The following is a 24,544-nucleotide window of genomic DNA, read 5'->3' on the forward strand; positions in this document are numbered from 1 at the left end:
TATATTTCTTAAACATGAATTATTTTAACAATAAATACCACCCACATATTACAAATCTGTGGCTCCAATGTCTATGTATTTTATTTTGTATTTGAATAGAGAATTAATAAATTAACTAGTGTTCATCACATGTAGCTAAAGCATAAGTTAGAAGAATCTCAAGAGACATTTAATGACCTGTATATCTTTTGAAGACCTTTGAGTGAGGAATTTGGGCTCTAGAGTTTCACTGGACTTTTAAAAATGTTTTTATTTATTTATTTTTAGAGAAAGGGTAAGGGAGGGAGAAAGAAAGGGAGAGAAACCAATGTGTGGTTGCCTCTCATGCGACCCTGACCCCAACGGGGACCTGGCCAACAATTCAGGCATGTGCCCTGATTGGAAATCAAATCAGCGACTTTTTGGTTCGAAGGCCAGCACTCAGTCCACTGAGCCACGCCATCCAGGACTCCACTGGAGTTTTCATTGCCTTGGAAAGGGTATCCTGGAGAGATACTGCAATCCTAAGTATCATTCTCAAGCATTCCTTTTGCCCTTGTGGCACTGTAAGCTCCAAACCACAGAAAAGTATACAACTGAATTGTAAGGGTCTGCTTAGGACCAAAGTTAATTTCCTGGAGTTTTTTTCTAAATCTTTCCAAGTTTTTATCCATATACCTGAGGTTTCTAAAATCCTTGAAAAGTTTGAAATTGGCTGATTTGTATTCCAGTAGATGTACACATGTGTATTCCTGAAGCACATAACCATTTAAGAAAAAGTAAATTGGTATATTTAAAAAGAAAGGCTATTTAATTAAACTGTTTTTTATAGATTTTGAAGGTACGACCTTTCTTGAAACAGAGCAAGGAAAACCATTTGTGTCAGTATTCAGACATTTGAGATTACAGTACATTATCAGTGATCTGGCCTCTGCAAGGATCATTGAACAAGATGCTCTAGTACCTTCAGGTAAGAGAATGTGATGAAGGTATGGTTTTAAGTAATATCTACCATAGAAAAGAATAATTAATAGAAATTATCCTTAATCCTAAGAAGGGACAGATTTTTATACTGAAAGCTGAATGATCATACTCAGAGGTAACTTTTTGTGTTCACATTATGTATCTTGGGTATTTGCCCATATCATTAAATAGTCTCCATAATATTTAAGTAGCTATATAGTTTTCTGTTTTATGGGTGTTGTTTAATTTGAATAACTAGTACAATATTTTGGACCATACTTTTAAAAATGGTTTTTGTAGAATTATGGAAAGGTTATAACTACTTTTTCTATTAATACTCCTTAAATTTGCTTGTTTTATTTTTTTATTATTCTAGTCTTAAACCTCGTGTCAAAGCAAATGTAATATCTTTGCTAATTATAATTTAAAAAATTTTAATACATTTTGGGATGCAGTTCCCTCCCCAGACAGTCATACAGAGATCAAAGAAACTTTTAATTTGTGTTTAATTACTCCTTTTTTTTAATGTTTAGGAGTTTTTATTTATTTATTTTAATTGTTGTTCAAGTACAGTTTTCTGTCTTTTACTCCCATCCCAGCTCACCCCTCCCCCATGCACCCCACCTCCCTCCCATTTCTACCCCCCTTAGTTGTTGTCCATGTGTCCTTTATACTTGTTCTTGTATAATTTAAATTTTTTGAAACAATGATTTACTATTCTAAGTTAAATCTCTAATGCTTGGATAAGATTCAGTTTAGTACTATATATGCATATAAGAAGTATAAAATAGAATTTCTGTCCAAAGATTTATTTGTAAATTTGTAAACATTAGTAATAGGTTTATCTGAAAAATTGTAATTATCTGATACTTCAATTTTTTATATAGCTGTGTGTATATAAATTGTTCTTGTAATCTGTATACTTTGTATACTTACTTAGAAAGGTATTTAATGTAAAGCGAACCTAGAAATGAACCAGTGACCTACTTCTGCTATATTTGAAAGGAATGCATTTTTATAAAATTACTCTTACATATGTTTATAGACACTTTTTTCTATTAATTTTACAAAAATTATTTTTATAATATTAATTTTAGAGAGCCAAGATCAGAGGGTATATATTATATTTGCATCATTGTGGGGGTTTTTTAAACATGATTTCTCTGAAGATTACATTCCCATGGCTAAAGGTGGCCACATAACTCAAATTATCTAGATAGTTGGTGTGTGCTTTCAATAGGAGTAGATCCTAGATTTAAAATAAATTAAAATAATTTTGATTACCTAGCTGAAAGTCATTATTTTTCCAAAATAGTGCCAAACACATGTTAACATTATTCAAAGGTATGTGTTTTGGGGAATTTTACTACCTCCATTTTGACCACCTTTAGGTCAAAAGTCTTAGATATGTTTAATTCCAAGTTAAGTCAGAATTTTGTATAGAAATATTCTATATTAGTATTTAACTGTGTCAAGCACAGCTGAACTCCATTATGTAAAGGAATTAGATCTATCTTATGTCAGATCATTAAATCTCTTTTATTCCATATTCTCCTTGTCATACTTCCCCCTCTCCCTATACCTCTGACCTGTCTTATCATTCCTCTCAAAATCTTCCTGTTATGTGCTCTGGAACTAGGATCAACTAACTCCCATGTCATCCATCTCTTCCCTCCATGTATTTGGTTCTCCCAGAGGATACTATTTTTCTCTCTATACAGGACTTTGTTTTCCACTGAGACACCCTGCCCCAGTCTAGGGGTAGGAGGCCAGATAGTCCTAGTCCCTCAATGCCCTTTCCAAACATTATTGCATATGATCCAACTGACCCACTTACCCTTTCTCTCTCGGCTTCTCCGCATTCATTTATGACTTGGACACTTGATTTACTGTCTACCTCTCCGCTCCTGTACAGTCACATAATGAGTTTATACAGTCATTTCATTTAAGACTCTAGCTTCCTAGTAATTTGACCCCAATTCCAGTAACATTTATGTTTGCTGAACATTAGGCCCTCACTACCCACAGAAACACCATGAACCTTGTTACCCAGAATTTCTTAGTATCAGAAATCTGGTAGTTTTCAGGCTATATATAACCTAGCATGTTCACAGCCTCATTCCCTTTACATTGTTGTTTGCTTTTCAATCCATTTTAAGCCCTACATTTTCAACCAGTCTTTCAAACTTCACTTGCTGGTTTTAGCCCTAGGTGTCATGATAGATCATGTCAGCCACTCTCTCACAGTTGCCTTCAACTCCTTGTTATTTATTTGGCAAACCCTAAAACTAAATTAAACCTTCTTTGTTCCTATACCTGTTATTCTGTGCTAACTACCACTGCAGAGCATTCTACAACTTTTCTATTGGTGCTACTGCAAATTCACATTTCAGTAGTAAGCCTGGATCTTGGGGACTCCTTACACTACTTTTACTTGATCAGTCCTCTTTTTCAATAAAAAAACAAAACAAAATATCTTCCTTTGACTCTTGAGTTTCCCCCTACAGCAACTATTCCCTTACAACTAACTATTCAGGTTACTACCTTCTGATTAACCTGTAGATGCTGTCTCTATCTCCTTACTTTCAGTCATTTCTCAACTCACAGGTCTGTCTTTCCCTCACTATTTCACTACTCAGTTAACTAGCAAAAGTTAAGATTGTCCTTTCTGCAAAATCTGCCTTATTTTAACTTTAGCATTTTTATCATGGTTTGTTAGCTTTTTCTTTAAATTATTTATTGTACTACCTTAGTTTAGAAATGCTATACTCTCCCAATCCTTTTCCTCTCTTTGACTGTTCCTTCTCTTGTTCATTTTTAAGCTTCCCTTCCTCTGCCCATCTCCTAATTTCCTGAGTGTGCTTTTGGCCCATCGATCTTTTCATTCTATACAGTGTCCCAGAGTGGGCTCCTTCATTCCTATTAAGGTTCCAGTTCTGACCTCTCCCCTGAGCTTCATACTTGGATATCCAACTGCTGACTACTAACTGCTTCAGTTCATGTGTTCAAAACAGTACTTATCTTTCCCTTACAGCCCCAATCCCTGCCTTTTTTTTCTTCTGTGTTCCCCATATCAATAATTAATACCCAGCCTCACAAAAAAGGCAGAATCCTAGAAGTCATCGTATATTTTTCCTAAGTACTTTCTCCACATCTGTTCACTGGTCCTGTAGATATTTTTCATGGATAATTCTCAAAATTATTTCCTTCCCTTGTCTGCCACCACTCCCTCATTTAAGACATTGTCATAAAAATTATTATGAGTTATGGAAAGGAAACTATTAAATGCAGCAATGTACTTTTTAAAAAATTTATTTATCTTTAGAGGGGAAGGGAAGGAGAGAGGGAGAGAAATATCAATGTATGGTTGCCTCTCGTGCGTCCCCCACTGGGAACTGGCCTGCAACCCAGGCATGTGCCCTGACTGGGAATTGAACCGCGATTCTTTGGTTCGCAGGCTGGTGCTCAATCTACTGAGCTACATCAGCCAGGGTAGCAATATACTTTTAACTAAAGACTTAAATTCTAATTTAAATGTATATAATCTAAGTAGAAGCTATCCTAAAGCAAAAAATTTAATAGCACTTACCACTTTGAAAATTGTTAAGACATATTGTTACAGCATATGTATAAAATACAAACTATCAGCTTTATTTATTGCTATTCTAAACTTGAATTTAGAAATAGTAACAATTTCATAAACTTAAAATTTTTAACTGCTTTATATTCCATGTTTCTTATTATTCTTATTATTATATTTATTTATTTTTACATTTTAGGATGGCTGTCTTCTGTGTATAAACAGCAGTGGCTTGCCATGCTTCGGGCAGAACAAGACAATGAGGTGGGGTAAGTATGTTATATCGTATCATTGCTCATCAGAAAAAAAACTTCAGCTATAAATTTTTGAGCACATTCATTATATTGAAAGATTGGTAACAATACTGAAAAATGAAGTGCTATTAAAGTAGAGTATTATGCACGTATTTTGCTGTGTATAATACCACTCCCATGTATAATGTGTATTTACATTTTTGTGCACATTGTACACATGATGCGGACTCTGGCCCAAAGGATCCATGTGTGGTGGCTGCAATGAACAAATTCACACAGACTGCAGAGGCCTGTGGAGAAAAAGGGACGAGATGGCCGCTCTCTGAGTGAGAGAGAGGGCCCCAACCCCTGCCTGGACAGGCTTTTATTGCTTTTCTGGGTACATTACATCCAGGATGGTCCTCATTTACTACGCACAGGTTCACTGTAGGTGGTTACCTTTTACAGATAACAAAGGAAAGAATGTTGCTAATTATTTCAATGAGAAGGATGTTGCAGATCAAGTAGGAAAGTGGTTGAACTGGTTACACTCCATACTTGGGAGGTTTAGTACAGACTTTAGGAAGCTATTTTAAAGATATGCAGTAAACATTTTCTGCCTCAATCCAGGGTGAGGAAGTTTTAGCAAAAGCAAGCCTCATAGCAGCCTAGGTACAATGCAGGCCTGATTCCCCTGTGAAAACCTATCCATGGGTATGGGGCCTGTGTGCTGACCTCGCTCCCCATCAGTTTTCTGAATCGGTCTGGGCTACATTCCCCATACCATGCAAAACAGTTCCTTATATACATGGAATTATTATGCCCATTATTATACCCATAGTATGTTTACCCATGTGTAATGTGCATCCTTATTTTTCCGTCAAAAATTTGGGCAAAAAGGCATGCCTTATACACAGCAAAATACAGTAATCAGCTTTAATTTTTATATTTCTATAACATTATTAATCTTATAAATATTTCTTTGGTCATTGAATAAAATGAAGTGTTTGAATTGTCATTTGCTATATTAGTGAAATTGAGTAATTCATATACTTTGTTTCACCGAGTGTTATGTTTTCTTTCAACATATTGAAATATTACTTGGAATAATACTTTCATAGAGCATGATTTTCATTATGTATAGGTAAAAGTAATTTTCTTATTTGTGGTAGTGTTGTCAGATTCTGATTAATAGTTTTTTTAGGATGTTTGAGTCTAAAATCAATTAACATCATCTGGTTACAGATGCTTTACCCAAAAGCATATGAGCCCCTACAAAATATTTATGAAAAAGTAAATTATCCCTTTCAATTCATAGTGCTTTGCAATTTACAGAAGTACTTCCATATTTATTATTTGATCTTAGTACTAGCTCCTTGGTGTGGAAAGGGTAAAGAAATAATCCAAATGTCATATATAGAAGAGGTCTTAAGAAGTTGAATATTTTTTGCCCTGGATGCCCTTTAACCCCTTTTATATATCAAAGAACTTCCTAAAATAATGACCTAGTTATGTTTATATCCAAACAGTGAGTGTATAAAAATGTTGTATGAACTCATGATAATGATGATGAGCCTGTCCAGGGTTTTTAGTTCTACTTTATTTTTTTAACTTTATTTTTATTGTTTACACTACTATAGATGTCCCCATTCCCCTCTTCCCCTTTGCTTACCTCCCTCCAGCCTTCACTCCCCTTCCCTCAGACCATCACCACACTGTTGTCTGTGTCTGTGGTTATGCATATATGTTCTTTGGCTGATTCCACTTTATTTATATCCTATCTTTTCCCATATAGATTCACAGCATACTTATCTTGTACAAACAAGATTGTTGAAATAATAAATCAAAAACTAATAAATGAAAGTTAACTCTTTCATCAAATTCAGATTTGAAGCATTTTGTAATAGATAAAATTCTTTTTTTTTTAAATTAATTTATTTTTTAAAATTGATTATGCTGTTACAGTTGTTCTATTCCCCCCTTCATTCCCCTCCACCCTGCCCCCCCAACCCCACCATTACCCCCCTTTAGTTTATGTCCATGTGTCTCAAGTCCTTTAGGTTCTATATTTCCCATGCTATTCTTGCCCCCCCCCATCTATTTTCTATCTACTGTCTATGCTACTTATTTTCTGTACCTTCTCCCCCCATCTCCTCCTCCCACTCCCCTGTTGCTAACCCTCCTTGAGATCTTCATTTCTATATTTCCACTCCTGATCTAGCTGTTCTTTTAGTTTGCTTTCGTTTTAGGTGTGGTTGTTAATAACTGTGAGCTTGTTGTTCTTTCACTGTTCATGTTTCTTTAACTTCTTTTTCTTAGATAAGTCCCTTTAACATTTCATATAATAAGGGCTTGGTGATGATGAACTCCTTGAATTTGGTCTTATCTGAGAAGCACCTTATCTGTCCTTCCATTCTAAATGAAAGTTTTGCTGGATAGAGCAATCTTGGTTGTAGGTCTTTAGATTTCATGACTTGGAATATTTCTTTCCAGCCCCTTCTTGCCTGTAAGGTCTCTTTTGAGAAATCTGCTGACAGCCTGATGGGGACTCCTTTGTAGGTGATTGTCCCCTTAGCTCTTGCTGCTTCTAGGATTCTCTCCTTCATTTTAATTTTGGCTAATGTAATTATGATATGCCTTGGTGTGTTTCTTCTTGAGTCCAACTTTTTTGGTACTCTCTGGGCTTCTTGGATTTCTTGGAAGTCTATTTCCTTTGCCAGATTGGGGAAATTTTCTTTTATTATTTGTTCAAATAGTTTTTCCACTGGTGGTTGTGTCTTTCCCCCTTCTGGTACCCCTATAATTCGGATATTGGAGCGTTTAAAGATGTCCTGGAGGTTCCTAAGACTCTCCTCATTTCTTTGAATTCTTGCTTCCTGACTCTTTTCTGTTTGGCCATTATTTGGTTTCTTCTGGTCCACTCCATTGATTTGAGTCCCAGTTTCCTTTTCATCTCTATGGGTTTCCTGTGGAATTCCATTAATTTCCCTTAATTTAGCCTTCATATGTTTCTCTAATTTGTGGCTATAATCAACCAGATCTGTGAGGAAGCTGATGACCAGTGTTTTAAACTGTGCGTCTGAGAGTTTTGCTATTTCTTCGTCGCTTAGATTTATCTCTGGGGCTTTGAGGTCTTCCTGCGACATTTTTGGTCTGTTCTGGCCCTTTAAATGTGAGAAACTGCGCCTTGGACTCCCAGGTCGCTGGGTTGTGACGCTGTATGTGGGGGCGTGGTCAGAGCGGGGAAATGGCGGCGCCCTCTATCGCCGCCGAGGCGGGTCCAACCGCCCACTCCCTCGCTCGCGCGCAATTAGGCAACCGCAGGCAATTAGGCAACCGCAGTCAACTTGCTGCACCGCCTCCCCACTGTCTCCTCTGCAGTCGCTCACCCGGTCGGTGGGTTGCTCGGTCGCTCACTAGGTCCAATCCTGGGTTTGGAACCCGTGCATCTGGATTCGCGCGTCTGGATTCCTCGCCCGGGTCCGACCGAGCCCTCCTTTGCAACTCCTCACCAGACGCCGGTTTCGCCCCTTACCGGTCGGGCTGAAGAATTTGTTGTTAGCGGACTTCCGAAAAGTTCAGTTTTCCGTGTTCTGGTTGTGTTTTCTGATGCTAATATTTAGTTGTCCCTAAACTTGATTGTGTGAGGAGGCACGGCACATCCACCTAAACCTCCATCTTGGCGGAAGTCCGATAAAATTCTTTATAAATCATTCTTCTTTTTTGTATTTAGTTTTTAAATGTTGAATGTTCTTCATTTTTTAAAGGTTTTTCTCATCTGTACCCTTATTGAGTTTAATATAGAATCTACTTAAGGGACTGAGCTAGAATAGGTGGTTTGCTTGTCCTAGAAGTATATAACTAAGCATACTGTCCCTCATGAAGGACTCTGTCCCTGATATTGAACATTTGCTCACTCCTGAAGGGCTACTAAAGTGAGGACTATATTTAATCAATGCATTCTTAATTTTATCTACACCACAAAATGTTTGTGTTTTAAATCTAGCATCAGGTTTTCCTGTTCTTTTTAACTTAGAATTCTTTTACAATTATTAGTTGCCTATTTCCTATGAGATTTCATGCTCTATGTATATTTCTAGGCCTCAAGAAATCAATAAAGAAGAACTAGAGGCAAATAGCATGAGGTGTGGCAGAAAGCTTGCCAAAGATGGTGAAGTAAGTATGGGTTGTGATTCTTAATAATTCTCATAAAAACTGTTCTACTATTAGTGCAAAATACACTTTCAGTTATAATCATGACACCTGTCATACCCCAGAAGAGTTTTTTGATACAATTTCTGTAGCATGATCTCCTGGACAAGAAGTTATACATTCAGTGGGAATTGATTATTCAGCCTTACATCACTGTTGAACTTTATGGGTCCAGATAAAAGAGAAGAGAAGAGGATCCCTCAGCAATACAGAAATTAAGATAAATAAGCAATTACATGGGAAATATTACATAGTGTTAAAAGCGATTCTGTTTTACAACTACCCTAAATCAGAGTCATTCAAACCCTTTAATTGCTACCCACATTAAGAATTACCAAACAATAAATGTATATAAGTGAAACAAAAGTGTTATGAATCAATACTGCTGCTGTGTCCAAAGATCCTATTTTCTATTTAAATTTTTAAAAAGCTGGTTAGCCCTGGTTGGTGTGGCTCAGTGTATTGAGCGTCAGCCTGAGAACCAAAAGGTTGCTGGTTGGATTCCCAGTTAGGGCACATGTCTGGGCTGCAGGCCAGGTCCCCAGCTGGAGGTGTGCAAGAGATTCCCTTCAAAGTACATTGTTCACATGTCTACCACTACCACCCAACTCCAAGCCAACATTCTCTGTTGCCTGGGCTGTTGCGGTAGCCTCATAACTGCTCTCCCTGGTTTTACTTTTGTTCCTCTGCACTCCACTTTCCACACAACAGCCAAAGTCATGTTTCTTAAAACGCAAGTTAGATCATGTCAGTTCCTTCCTTCAAAATTTCCTTTTGCCTCATACCACTCTTAGAAGAAATCCAAACTTTTCCTTATCGTGGACTACTAGGCACTGCATTTTCTGGCCCCTGATAGCCTTTTTGAACTCATCTCCAGTTTCTGTCCCCTCAGCTGTTGTGCTAGCCACATGGCCATTGTTGTTATTCCTCCTATATGCCAAGCACGTTTTTCCCTCCACAGCTTTGTACTTGCTGTTCTATGTGAGTCACTCTTTCCCCAGATAGCTACCTAATCTACTTCTTAGTTGACTCAGGACTCCGCTCACCTAGCATCTCCCTCGACTTTCCCTACCACCTGTCTGACCCAGCAACCCCCCTTTCTCTACGCGGTTCTCCCTCCTGACATTCTGTTCTGTTCCCTTCTCTTCTATTCCCTTTCATTCTATGTGTATTATTTACTCCTTCCACACAAACATATAAACATATTAAAATATGCATCCTACTAAGAAACCTAATTTACTGCTATTTCTTCAGTACCTAGAGCAGTACCTGGCACATAATATGTGCTCTATACATCAGTCAACTGTTGAATTAGTGTTGTAGTTCAGAGTGTCAACCAGATACTTGAAGCCCTAACTGTACTTCACTGTACCATACCATCTTTCTTAATAGTCTCTCATTCATTATTAAACATTAGAATAAACATACATATGAATCTCATGATGGTATTTAAAATTACTCACATTTGTATCTGTTGGTTACTTAAGGTATTTTAGAGTATTTTAAAGCAAGGTAGATTTAATGGATTCTTACTGTCTCCATCTAGACTCTTGGTCCCCTAAACTGTACCTACTTAGAGTTACAGTGAAAAGCCATATTACTTATGGTAGAATTACAACATGGAGATATAATTAAATAGATCCTGAAGAGGCGATATTACGAAAGTACTTTAAGGAACAGGGATCATAAAGGCTGCTTTTTTGCCTTTGATATATATTATATCTGTATGGTAAACCTCTATGTATATTTACAGATATATTCTGTGTGGGAAACCTTAAGGGAGAGGCACTGACAAAAATTATGGACCCATGAGAGAGAAATATTTGGAATGAGTCAGAGAGCGAAAAAACATTTTTAACTTCAATTTGCTAGCATGATAAACTGAAGTAAATCTTTCTCTTTTGTATTTCTTAGTACTGCTGGCGGTGGACAGGTTTTAACTTCGGCTTTGACCTGCTTGTAACTTACACCAATCGATACATCATTTTCAAACGCAATACACTGAATCAGCCATGTAGTGGATCTGTCAGTTTACAGCCTCGAAGGAGCATAGCATTTAGGTAGGTTGAGATTTTCCCACCCCGTTCCTCATTCCTGAAGAAACATTAAAAAATGAAATAAAACATTGATAATTTACATCAATAATGATAGAGCTTTGATAAACTAAAATATATATGAATGTGCAAGAAAATAATAAGGCCCCATTCCTATAATATATTAATAATGAAAATCATACAATCTAGATCTAGTGTATCAGGGAGAAAAAATAGACTCTAATACAAATGATACAGGATTGATACATGGCTTGAAGCTGAAGCTGCTGCCTTGCTGCTATTTCTGTCCAATGAAAGGTCCAAACTGGAAACACAGCAAGGTATGTTTCCACAGAAACAAGCCTGGTATTATCCTTCACATTCTATAAGATTTAATATGTCCAACTTTACCTGAGAGTTGAGCTGGCAATATTTTTCTGGAGAGGATGCTGACAAATTAGAAAATAGCTTAATGAACAAATTTTTCTTAAAGTCCCATGTTTGTACTTACCATATACCCATATACAAAAATTAACGCAAAATGGAGCAAAGACCTAAACATGAGAGCTAAAACTATAAAATAACTCATAGAAGAAAATACTGGGGAAAAGCTCATTGACATTGGATTTGCCCGTGATTTCTACAATGCGACATCACAGCACAAACAGCAAAAGAAAAAGGTTGATTGGACTTCATCAGAATTAAAAACTGCACCAAAGGGCATTATCAACAGAGTGAAAACACAGCCCACAGAACAAGAGAATATATTTGCTAACCATGCATCTGATAAGGAGTTAATATCCAGAATATATTTTAAAAAGTCCTAAAATTTCACAACCAAAAAAGCAAACAAATAACCAGATTTAAAAATGGGCAAATGACTTACTAAAATAAACATTTCTCCATAGGAGACAGACATGGTCGATAAGCTCATGAAAAGATGCTCAGAACCACTAATCAGGGAAATGCAAATCAAATCCACAAGGAGATACTGCCTCACACCCATTAGGATGGCTGTTGTTGAAAACAAAGCAGTGGTGCTGAGGATGTAGAGAGACTGGACCCTTGCACATTGCTGGTGGGAATGTAAAGTGGTGCATCCTTTGTGGAAATTGGTATGGCATTTCCTCAAAAATTAAACAATTACCATGAGATCCAGCAGTTCTTCTGGGTATTTACACAAAATAGTTAAAAGCAGAGACTTGAACAGAGATTTGTATACTCATTATAGCATTATTCACAATAGCCAAAAGCTAGAAGCAACCCAGTGTCCATTGATAGATGAACAGATAAAATGTGGCATGTCCATACAATGGAATATCATTCAGCCTTAAAATGGAAGGAAATCCTGACACATGCTACCTTGAGGACATTTTGCTAAGTGAAATAAGCCAGTCACAAAGGAATAAATACTGTATTATTCCACGTACACAAGGGGTCTAGGGTAGACAAGTTTATAGAGACAGAAAGTAGGATAGTGGTTATCAGGAGCTGAGGTAAGGGGATGTGGGGAATTCGTGTTTACCAAGTACAGAATTTCCGGTGGGACGAATGAAAAAGTTTGGGAGATGGTGGTGATAATTACAGAAATTGTATTCAATGCCAACTGTAAACTTAAAGGTGATTAAAATGGTGAATTTTATGTATATACTACAATAAAAAGGTACTTATAAGTTATTTTTATAGCTAAGATATATGTAATAGCACAAGCTTGTAAATCTAAATGGAATCAGTTTATAGTTTGAAAAGACTTTAAAAGTATTATCAAACATAAAAGACTTAGAGAATATGGAAGACAAAATTAAACATTAAAGTGAGAGAAGGCTTATTTAAATTAATTGGTGGTTTAAAAATTTGTATGTTTATTTTGTATTTGTTTTTTTTATTGTAGATTACGTCTGGCCTCTTTTGATAGTAGTGGGAAACTAATATGTAGTAGAACAACTGGCTATCAAATACTTACACTTGAAAAGGATCAGGTATGTTTGACTGCTTTTAGGTTGTTTGATTATAGTATTTGTCTTTTGAAACCCCTTATCTTAATTAGAATTAATATTATTAAGTAGAATTAATAACAAATAACATTTGATTTAAGGTTGGTTTGACAGTTTTTTGGAAGGTAAAGATGGAAGTACCATGTTTACTTCTGCACAGTTTACCACATTCTGCTAGATGTCTGACTGAGACCAAAACCCCCCACTCAGTTCGAGTTTGAGGGGCAGGGAAAGGCTTTGATAGGGCAGTAATCGTTTATCCTAAATATTAGCTTCAAAAAGTTATGAATCTTAATTGCTTCATCCGTTGTGTTCGTAAGCACATTTATTTATATATTGATAGCAGATACCTTGAAGACAATCCAGTAGGTTTCTATATAGTTCCTGAGTATTAAAAGAACATTATCCTCTAGCACAATAGGTTTCTTTTTATGTATTTATTTACTTTCGAGAGAAGGGAAGGGAGGGAGAAAGAGTGGGAGGAAAACATCAGTGCGTGAGGATACATTGATTGGTTGCCTCTTGCTCTCACATGCTGGGGACCTGGCCCACAACCCAGGCATGTGACTGGGAATCAAACCAGTGATTTTTCGGTTCACAGGCCGGTGCTCAATCCACTGAGCCACACCAGCCAGTGCTGGTTTCTGCACAATAGGTTTCTAAAATAACAGACATCTGTAATGTTCCCAAATTCTCTAAAGCCATTTGTTTCTTCATGTTTCACTTGCGTGTCAAAGTTTCAAATGTCATGATAAGAAAGTAAACCATTTTCTAAAAGTAAAGTGAGAGCCATTAAAATACTGCTTAAGTTTATTGCTGTTAAAACTAACCATCATTCCAAAACACATGCTTTTTTATTAAAGGATTCAGAGCCTATAGTTCACATAAATTATTAGAAGTTAGCAATTTTCCTCAAACTAAAGAGACTGTCATGGAATATCAGAATTTAGTATTACAAGGAACACTGGAAGTGATCGTTCTAGCAGCTTTACATGCTCTGCGTGACAGCATTCTGACAGAGGGTCCTCCAACCCTCATAGGAGCTCTGGTGATGGAGTCGACTCTCCCAGGTGGTGGAAAATACTTTCCACCACCTGGGAGGTAGCTGTATAATAAAGTTCAAATGTGGCTCTATTGGAATTCTCTATTTTGCCCTCTGGAGCTGCATAGAAAATGACTGTCTTTACCTTGTACATGGAACTTCATTAAAAAAATATTGTCAGCCCTGGCTGGTGTAGCTCAGTGGATTGATCGTGGGCTGTGAACTAGGGTCACTGGTTTAATATCAGTCAGGACACATGCCTGAGTTTCGGGCCAGGTCCCCAGTGGTGGTAGGGGGCATGTAAGAGGCAACCACATGTTGATCTTTCTCTCCGTCTCTTTCTCCTTCCCTTCCCCTCTCTCTAAAAATAAATAAAATCTTTAAATATATATATATTGTCATGGCTCAAAGCAGTAAGAGACTTAAAAAGCAAGACTAGGTCAAGGCAGTAGTTGTATTCCAAGCGTTCCTTGATTTGTTCATTCAGCAAACATTTGTGACTCTACCACATGTTACTTTCTATGCTAGGAATAGAGGAAATAAAGAGAAGTTTATATTATATATCTTGGGCTAAGTAGCATGATAGAGATGAGCTCCGGGAGCAGTCTCCAGTCCTTACTATGAGGTCGGGGGACAGGTGTGGTTATTAGGGGTGTAGGAGAACAGAAGACAGCTCAGGGAAAACCTCCTCTCCTGGGGAGGTTGGCAAGTGAATGGATATCTGAATGAAGACCCAACTGATGAGTCAAATGATGAGGCAAGGGAGCACCTGGGTCATTCAAGGAACTGAATGTGGTTTGGAAGAGTCCAGTAGGGCTAGAGCCAGGGCATGATGGGCTGTGGACAGAGTTGGAACTTTTTCCTGATATCTGTAGAGAGTTATGGAAGGGCTTTATTTGGGGGATTTTATATGTATGTTTCATACAGGTTATAGATGTTTGCTTTGGAAAATTAGAAAATATAAGCGAAAATAAAAATCATACAAACTCCACTTAGAGATGATACCAAAATTAGATCTTACTGTTAATTATTTTGTAACCTGCATTTTTCCCACTTTGTTGTGCATTGCTTTCCTTGTCAATAAATCTGTATCCACACATCATTTTTATTACTGCATAATGTTGTTTTGGATATACCATAATTTAAATAATCCTTGCTTTTTGGGGTTTGGGGGGTTTATCACTATTATAAAAAGTGTATATGCTATGTCTTCCACATTTTTCTGATTTTTTAAATGACCAATTCCAAGAAGTAGAATTCTTGTTAGATAGTATATATTTCCTAGTAACCAAATTGCCTTCCAATAACACTATCAAGAGTTCATTTCCTCCGGCAAGAGAGCATGCCGAGCATCAGTGTGTTGTCATCCTGCATAATCTGTCCCCAGTATGAGAAGTGAAAACAAATTATATTTAATTTTCATTCCCTTCGTTACTGGTATAGTTGGTATTTTTGTATGCTTATTGGACATACTGTATAAATTAATAATTTATATTGTTCATGTTTATATTTTTATTAAGGTATTTGTTTTCTTGTTAATTTTTAACAGCTTTGGTATTTTAAGAGTTAATAACATCTGTGATATGCTATCATTTTCCCATTTTGTCACTTATCTCTCAAACTTCTTGAAATAACCTATCAATCTACTTATTTAATGATTTCTTCATTTGGTGTGATACTTAGTCCTAATAATTAGGATTATATAAATAGTCATCTGTGCTTTTTCTACTCCTTTAATTTTTTACATTTGAGTATTTTTATGATATATCTAAAGTGTATCAGATATATCAATATATTTTAAATGCCATTTTTATCATGTACTACATCCTTATATACTTGGCTTCATTTCTAAACTTTGTTTTATTGACTTCTTTGTTGTGAAGACAGCAACACATTGTTTTTAGACTAACTTTAAAATTAATTTTAACACCTAGTAATGAAACCCACTTTCATTGTTCTCTTTTCAAAAATGTCTGGGTTCTTTGTGCACGATTATTCTGTTTGGGGTAAAGAATCATTTTTGTCATGTTTCCTCTCAAAAATTCCTGAGTGTAACTGAACGGAGGTCTGGCTGCCCACCGATATGAAAGCCAGTACTCGAGTACTCGAGAGGCAGGTGCTGATGTGAAGGAAAGTGGTTTATTTGCAGATGCTAGCCATTTGGAAGATGGGGTATTCATGTCTTAAAGCCCATTTTGTGGAAGATGGGGGACTTATGTCACAAAGCCCATTTCTACCTCTCATTGGAGGCACAGATTTTTTTATAAGAACAGAGAGGGGAACAGAACAAAGAGATGAAGGTGTAGGGGGTTGCAAAGTTCTCTCTGTGCTTACAAGCACAGCCCATTCCAGTATGGCAAGTGACGGTCTGGTGTGCATCATCCTGGTATAGTCATCCTGGCTTCACATCATCCCAGCTTCATGTCGTCCTGGTGTCATGGCTGAAGGTCAGCAAATTTTCTGGAGCTGAGATGCTTGAAGTTTGGAGTCTCTATCTTTCAAAGTTAGTTCCTAGGATTCATATACAAACATGCTGTTCCAGTATAAGACACATATTAGAGCTGACACTTGCAAACAATGTCAGAAGAATGGTGGGTGGGTTATAATTTCCCACCATTAAAATTTTCCACTGTTACATGAGGACTTAGATTTATATTTGTTAAATATATACAGTAATTTGGGGGAAATGGATACCTTCCTTTCTAGAATATGGTTTTTTTCTACATTTATTTAGTTTTCTCTTAGCTCTCTAAAATTTATCATTTGTCCCCCCATATTTACCCTGTATATTTCCTGGCAGTATAATGCTAAGTATTTATATTTTCATTGCTAATATGAAATGAATCTTTTTTTCTAACAGTTTTTGATGACATGTAGGAAAGCTAATGATTTTTTTGCATATTTTATAACTATCCATCTAAGACTCTGCTAACTAAATCTGCATTAAGAAGGACCTCTCGGCCTGTGTAAGAAGGATTAGAGATATGATAATGGCAGGAAGACAGTTTAGCAGGTATTGCTATAATCCAGGTAAACGGTGAGAACCTTAACTTATGGAAGTTAGCAGCGGCAATGAAGAAGTAGTGATGGTTTCTAGAAACAAAGCAGTGCAGTTGAGTGAATATGGTTCCTAATTGTGTGTGAGGGTAAGAAAGGAAATGGTCAAAAGTAATCCTGGTTTTCTGACTTGCGCAACTTGATTTATAGTAGTAGGTTTTCCTGAGATTTGAATTATGGAAATGAAAATGAATTTAACTTAAAGTGAGGATGAAGGGATGATGAATTCAGTTTAGGTATATTTAGTTTAAAGATATTGCCCTGGCGCACAAGGTAGCAGCAGGCAGACCCAGCGAGGTGTCAGATTGTGGAGGGGCACAGCGCACAAGGTGGCTGGCGGACCAGGCGGTCTTACATTCTTGTGCAGATAAACCAGAAGAAACTGGGGAACAGGATGAACCGCACAACCCAGGGTCCCAGGGAGGGGAAATAAAGCCTCAAAATACCAATTGAAAATACCTGTGGGGGTTCAGGTGCCAAGAGAAACTCCCAGCCTCACAGGAAAGTTTGTTGAAGAGACCCACAGGATTCTAGAATGCATGCAAACTCCTCACCTGGGAATCAGCACCAGAAGGGCCCAGTTTGCTCGGGGGAAGCAGTGGAAGTGACTGAAATCCAGCAGAGAGTGGAGCAAGTGCCATTGTTCCCTCTCGGACCCCTCCCCTACATACTGCATCACAACCTAGCTACTGGGTTGCCCTGCCCCTAGTGAACACCTAAGGCTCTGCCCCTCACTACAAAACAGGCGTGTCAAGACCCCCCCCCCAAAAAAAAAGGCCCAAACAAAAGAACAGATTAAAGCTCCAGAAAAAATACAACTAAGTGACAAAGAGATAGCCAACCTATCAGATGCACAGTTCAGGATGCTCACAGAATTGGTTGAATTTGGTTGCAAATTAGATGAACAAATGAAGGCTACACTAACTGAAATAAAGGAAAATGTACAGAGAACCAACAGTGACAGGAATGAAACCGGGACTCAAATCAATGGAGTGGACCAGAAGGAAGGAAGAAAGAAACAACCAAACAGAAAATAAAGAAATAAGGATTCAAAAAAATGAGAGGTTTAGGAACCTCCAGGACACCTTTAAATGTTCCAACATCCGAATTATAGGGGTACCAGAAAAAGAAGAGGAAGAGCAACAAGTGGAAAATTTATCTGAACAAATAATAAAGGAGAATTTCCCCAATCTGGCAAAGGAAATAGACTTCCAGGAAATCCAGGAAGCTCAGAGAAGTTGGACCCAAGGAGGAACACACCAAGGCACATCATAATTACATTAGCCAAGATTAAAATGAAGGAGAGAATCCTAGAAGCAGCAAGAGATAAGGGGACAGTCACCTACAAAGGAATTCCCATCAGACTGTCAGCTGATTTCTTGAAAGAGACCTTACAGGCAAGAAGGGGCTGGAAAGATGTATTCCAAGTCATGAAAGACAAGGACCTACATCCCAGATTGTTCTATCCAGCAAAGCTTTCATTTAGAATGGAAGGGCAGATAAAGTGCTTCTCAGATAAGGTGAAGTTCAAGGAGTTCATCATCACCAAGCCCTTATTATATGAAATGTTAAAGTGATTTATCTAAGAAAAAGAAGATAAAAAACATGTATACTAAAGTGACAGCAAACTCACAATTACTAACAGCCACACCTAAAACAAAAACAAACTAAGGAAACAACTTGTTAGAACAGGAACAGAACCACAGAAATGGAGATCACATGGAGGGTTAGCAACAGTGAAGTGGGAGGAGTGGGGGGGGGGAAGGTACAGAGAATAAGGAGCATAGATGGTAGGTAGAAAATAGATAGGGGGAGAGCAAGAATAGTATGGGAAATATAGAATCTAAAGAACTTATAAGTATGACACATGGACATGAACTAAAGGGGGGGAATGTGGGTGGGAGGAGGGGGTATGCAGGGTGGAGGAGAATGAAGGGGGGAATGGGACAACTGTAATGACATAATCAATAAACTATATTAAAAAATAGATATTGCCCTGGCTGGTATGGCTCAGTGGATTGAGTGCCAGCCTGTGAACCAAAGGGTTGTCAGTTCAATTCCCAGTCATGGCACACGCCTGCATTGTGGGCTAGTTCCCCAGTTGGGCATCCACACATTGGCTGCCCAGCCACATGAAAGGCAACCACACATGGATGTTTCTCTCCCTCTGTTTCTCCCTCCCTTCCCCTCTTTCTAAAAACAAATAAAATCTTTTCTAAAAAAAGGGGAGGGCCCTGGCTAATGTAGCTCAGTGGATTGAGTGCGGGCCTGGGAACCAAATAACCATGGTTCGATTCCCAGTCAGGGCACATGCCTGGGTTGCAGGCTAGTTCCCGGCAGGGGACACATGAGAGGCAACCATACATTGATATTTCTCTTCCTCTCTCCTTCCCTTCCCCTCTAAAGATAAATAAATAAAATCTTTAAAATAAATAAATAAAATTTAAAAAGAGGAGGCATTAAGGTAAAAAATTTGATAGGCGGGTAGGTCATTGGATCTACTAGAGTTTTCAGGCTATGCCTGGGCTAGAAATGATGACTTGATGAGATAACCTACAGGAAGTGTGTAGAGATGTGACAGGTTGGAAACCTAGGGAACACTGGTGTTTAAGGGGTGGGTGGGCAAAAAAGTAATCTGGTAAGACATTCAAGAGTTCAGGCGGGGAGGCATATTTTTAAATATGCCTTCACTTGGGTTATTGCTATAAACTCTGACCATGCCACAGTGATTCAGGCAACCAAAGGCTAACTGCAATTTGACATCATTCCTCTCTGCTGTCCCTTAGCACCACCAGCCCAGGTGATTGCCTCACCTGACCAATCATCTTACCCATCTTACTCACTTTTTCTGTTTTTGAAAATATAGAGAAATTGCACCTGCTTGGGGGGGATGCAAGGGAGGGAGGTATTTTGTATTCTCTGCCTCCTATATCTTGCTGCTCCCCCAATACAGAAACTATGTCCAAGCGAGACTACGTTAGTCATGCAAATATTCCAGTTTCAGTCCCTCTTTATTCCAGAAACACATTCCAGAAGCACCTACTTCAGTAAAAAAATTAAAACTCTAGATTTAAACAGTGTTTAGTGACATATTCTCAAATATATATATATAAGAAGGTGAAAATGATGCATATCATTGCAGAGAATGTATCCAGATGTCAAAAAATTACAAGTTATCATTTCAGTACTGCTGCTTCTACTCCAATGATTTATTTTGTTCACCAAGTGCTATAAAGGGTTCCAAACAGAGTTCTGTAGTGCTGGTTGCAGTTCTGGCTGTCGGGTATATTATCAACTCCTTTCTCTTTGGAATTTCTAGGCACTCTCTGAATTTGAAGTTGATTTTACATGGTACTTTATATTCCAAAATACAGCTAACATGTCTGCATCAGAAACAGTGAGAAATCTTAGATAAGAATGGGAACCAGGACTGTTGACTCCCCACCTTCATCCTAATTGTTTGCCATATACCTAAGGGCCCTCAAATTGAAGCCAAATGAGAAGTCTACATATTTCTGGACTCTTACCTGTTCATAAAATATGTAGGTACTTGATAGAAATTTTTCAGTGATGAAAACAGCTACTATTATTGAGTTACTTTATATACGGCTGGCTTTGCTGAGCCCTCTGTCATGGTCTCATGTAATCCTGTGAAGTGGGTACTCTTACCATCCTCATGGAACAGTGAGGAAGCTGCAGTCGACAAGGCCCGTGACTTGCCCCAGGTCACACAGCTCGTGGGTGGGAGTTTGGAGATGTGAGCTGTAGCTTTCAGACTACAGATGCAAGCCCTTATCTACCATACTATTTCCTTCAGTTCATTCAGTTCAGGAATTTTGGTTTTATGTTAGTTGGTTTCTTGGTTTTTAATATTATACCTACTTATCATTAAAGCAACAAATTTCTTTTATAGGAACAAGTAGTGATGAATTTGGACAGCAGGCTTCTGATCTTCCCTCTATATATCTGCTGTAATTTCCTGTATATATCACCAGAAAAAAGAACTGAAAATAATCGTCATCCAGAAAATCCAGAAAACTGAGGATCTTATTGATTGGCAACAGTAGCACTTTGAAAACTTTTTCAGCCACCTTTAACTTAATGGCCCTATGATGTTCACATCTAAGGTGACTAACAATGACAAAGGCCTTATGAACTGTACAGGTAATACAGAAGAATATTCTTCATCGCATTTCTATACATACATTAAAAAAAAATTGAAGCCAAGAAGATATCTGTCCATCCATTTCTGCTATAAAGATGTCAGCTCATGCTCTTAATTTAGCATCAGTAGAAAATCACTATAGGTGTAATTCATATTTCTCTGCAACCAAATATAGAGTTAATTTTTAGCTTAAACTTTGACCCTACCTAATGTTAATGTACTCAGCTATCCATCTGTAAATTTATTTTTATTTTTCTGAAAGAATACTAAAGAAATAATCTGAAAGGCCAATTATTAATGATCTTTCAGTTGATATATCTAAAGTTGTCATTTAAATTTTTTCAATTGCTCCTTATGATTCCTCCTAATATCCTTCCAATATGTAGTTGTTTTTAGTCATTAAATACTTTTTTCATGGCTCTGGAGACGAAGCTGAGAAACTTTTTATTTAACTTGCCCATTTGTATGCTATTTTAATTTAGCTTTCTTAGACTTTTAACAACAACAACATAAATCAGCTTCAGACTTTCAGATGAACTGGAATGGGAGAAATCAGTGTGACTCAGAGTATATTGCTTTGCCTTACATGCTCTTTTCTTTGACATGCTGTACAACTTCATTATTATATCAAAGATTATTTATGTACCGAACATTACACTCTAAACATTTCATAGTCTGATCTTTAGAATTATTTATGTTCAAATTTTGGTTGGGAATCCTATTTCCTACTTAAGCTCAGGACTTTATAACCTCTGAATTGAGTGCCTTTGAGTTACACATGCTAATAGAAGTTTCATAGTAATTGTAAATAAAGTCAGAGGATGTCATAGAAGCTGGTAATAAAACATTAATGTACAAATAGAACTTATTTTTGTCAAAAATTAGATGTACACTTGTCATGATTTGTGTGTTGGCTTCTTGTGTTTATTGTTATTTTGAAAATAGCCATGCTCCTTGTCTTTCCAGTCATAGTGAATACTTTTTTGTGGTTAATGTATATTTTTAGTATGTTTTTAAAAATGGCAATCACTTTTATGTATCTGTACATATAATAAATACCCATTTGGAAAAAGAATAACCTCTTTTATGAAATAGACAAAAAAAAAAACATAGTTGAAACCAGAACTTTTTTCTTTGAAGTTAGATATTTTCCAATTAGATTTAACTATGGGAATTTATTGATAATTTTTATTCCCAGTAATATGTCTATAGATTTATAAATTGCTTTTGTCCTTTCAAAATTCATCCTCCTGGTTAAAGATTTTAAATGCTTCCCTCTTCTCTGTCCTCCAGAACTGCAGTTTTAAGTGTTTCTAATACAATAGTTTGTCTGCATCAAGAGGCTACATTTCTTATTTTTATATTTGGCTATAATTTTATCTCACAAGATGCTTTTGGTTTTTTCCTACTTGCTGCATCAGAGGTTCCTTACCCTGTATATATTAAAACATGTAAATATCAATCTTGAAGTATTTTACTAATTGAATTTTTTCAAATCTTGGGAGGAAAGATAGTTTTGAATATATTAATGAATTAATTACTTAATTCACTTATATAAACTGATCAAATTTGAATTATGTATGGTTCTTGTCCATTGGTTCATTGCTTGTGTCATTCACAAACAATAATTTCTTTAGTAATAAGGAGGTTGTGTTCTTATTTGAGAAATTGGTAATTAGTACTTCACATTGATATCAAAGATCTATTTTTGTTTTCTTACCAAATACTTTAATGTTTGCATACTTTTTACTCTTTTTAATAAGAATATTTGCAATAAAGCATTAATAGTGTCAGCTGTCATCCCGTATAAACTATTATATATGAAAGTTTTTGTCTTAGAGTTTTTGCCAAGTCTTTTTCTTAAGCTGCTAGGGCTAGAAAACAACATCAAGTAGTAATTATTTTAGCTTGGCTGTCAGTAAAGAAGAGGTACTCCTTAAGAGAAAATGCTCTAGAGTCTAGTGCTACATAATTAAAGAGGGATATGAATGCACCTCACCTTTGAAAATGTGTGTGTGTGTATTTGGCTCGAAACTTAGCAAGCCAAAATTAAATGAACAGTGGTAGTCACTAGCTATTTTTTTACTGAGTGTTTAGCAGTCCACATTTTATCAGATTTGAAATTTTTGAATAATATTATTATTGTTAATGAACAATTTTCAACATTACATGCAAAAAAATAGGGCTCCAAAAAGTCACTGTGGCTATCTAAATTTAAGTTAATTAAAATTAAATTTACTTCCTCAGTTGCAATAAGCACATCAAAGTGCTTAGTTAATCAACATGTAACTAGTGGCTACCATACTGGACAGTGCAGATATAGAATATTCTCATCACTGAAGGAAGCTCTATCGAATAGATTTGGTCTAGAATATTGGACTGTCAATATTGAAATTATGTCAAAAGCTTCATTCCCCTAGAGATGAACCCATGTAAAGAACAGAAAAGTTAACAGAACCAGAGGTGCAAATGATAACTTGTCAAGCACCTAAAATGATATGTTGAATCATAATTTCAAGCAATGTGGATCTAATTGCTCGACTGCACTAAAAAACAGAAGGCATATAGTACAGGTCCTTCCCCAACCAGAGAATCTGAAACTCTTCCCAAGGTCCGAGGTACAGGAGTATAAAAGCGAAATCTCAAACATCATCAATCACTGTTAAAAAGTGATCAGACTACATTTAATTAGGGGGAATACTACTGACCCAACAGTAGGTATCCATATGTAATGATGAAGTAGGATACTACTGTGAAGGCTGGTGATTTTATATGAAACAGGACCAGAAATGTAAAATAAAATGTAACCAAGGCTAGAGATAGTAGATTTGCAGAGAATCACAGAAGGTTAAATACAGTTTGCCTTTAATTTTAAAAATGGTTGGAAAAAATGTATATGCACGTATGATCACAGGTGTTGACCTAACCCCACCCTCCCCACTCAAATTCTATCTAAATAGCCTTTAGAAAGAGAAAACTTCAAACCATGTAGTGGAAACGTAGAGCGCTTTCTTCCAGATACAATGCTGAAGACATACACTGCTGGATAATCTATATCCTGAGAGGGCAGCTTGATCAGTAAATAAGGAAAGCCCTTAGCAGAACCCAATTTCTATCCCATATCTTAAAGGGGAGGAGCCATTGTAGAGACACCATTTCTTTTCCTAGCACAGGTTGATCTCAGGATGTCCCTTTGCAGAACTTAATCCTTTGGTTTTTCCCTTTCTCTTTACTTTTTCTTTCTTTTTTTTTTTTTATTATACTCACTCATTCACTCCAATATTTA

The 24,544-nt window shown here is 36.9% G+C and overlaps 1 protein-coding gene across 2 annotated transcripts in view; it reads left to right on the forward strand.

Moving 5' to 3' along the window:
* GMCL1 (germ cell-less 1, spermatogenesis associated) overlaps positions 1-22,965 on the forward strand; it is a 52,054-nt gene extending 29,089 nt beyond the window's left edge. Inside the window, exons 9-14 of one of the 2 annotated variants that reach the window (XM_037127263.2) lie at positions 812-949; positions 4,722-4,791; positions 8,856-8,931; positions 10,882-11,027; positions 12,892-12,979; positions 21,007-22,964. In XM_037127263.2, the coding sequence (XP_036983158.2) occupies positions 812-949; positions 4,722-4,791; positions 8,856-8,931; positions 10,882-11,027; positions 12,892-12,979; positions 21,007-21,135 (647 nt within the window). In that variant the 3' untranslated portion in view covers positions 21,136-22,964. Of the gene's footprint in view, positions 1-811; positions 950-4,721; positions 4,792-8,855; positions 8,932-10,881; positions 11,028-12,891; positions 12,980-21,006 lie in introns of both variants that reach the window. The other variant, XM_037127265.2, reaches the window with a different exon arrangement.
* Positions 22,966-24,544: the final 1,579 nt, after the last annotated feature.

Source organism: Artibeus jamaicensis, unplaced genomic scaffold (genome assembly GCF_021234435.1).
Source record: "Artibeus jamaicensis isolate MK-2021 breed Jamaican fruit bat unplaced genomic scaffold, CSHL_Jam_final contig_3174, whole genome shotgun sequence".
NCBI lineage: Eukaryota > Metazoa > Chordata > Mammalia > Chiroptera > Phyllostomidae > Artibeus > Artibeus jamaicensis.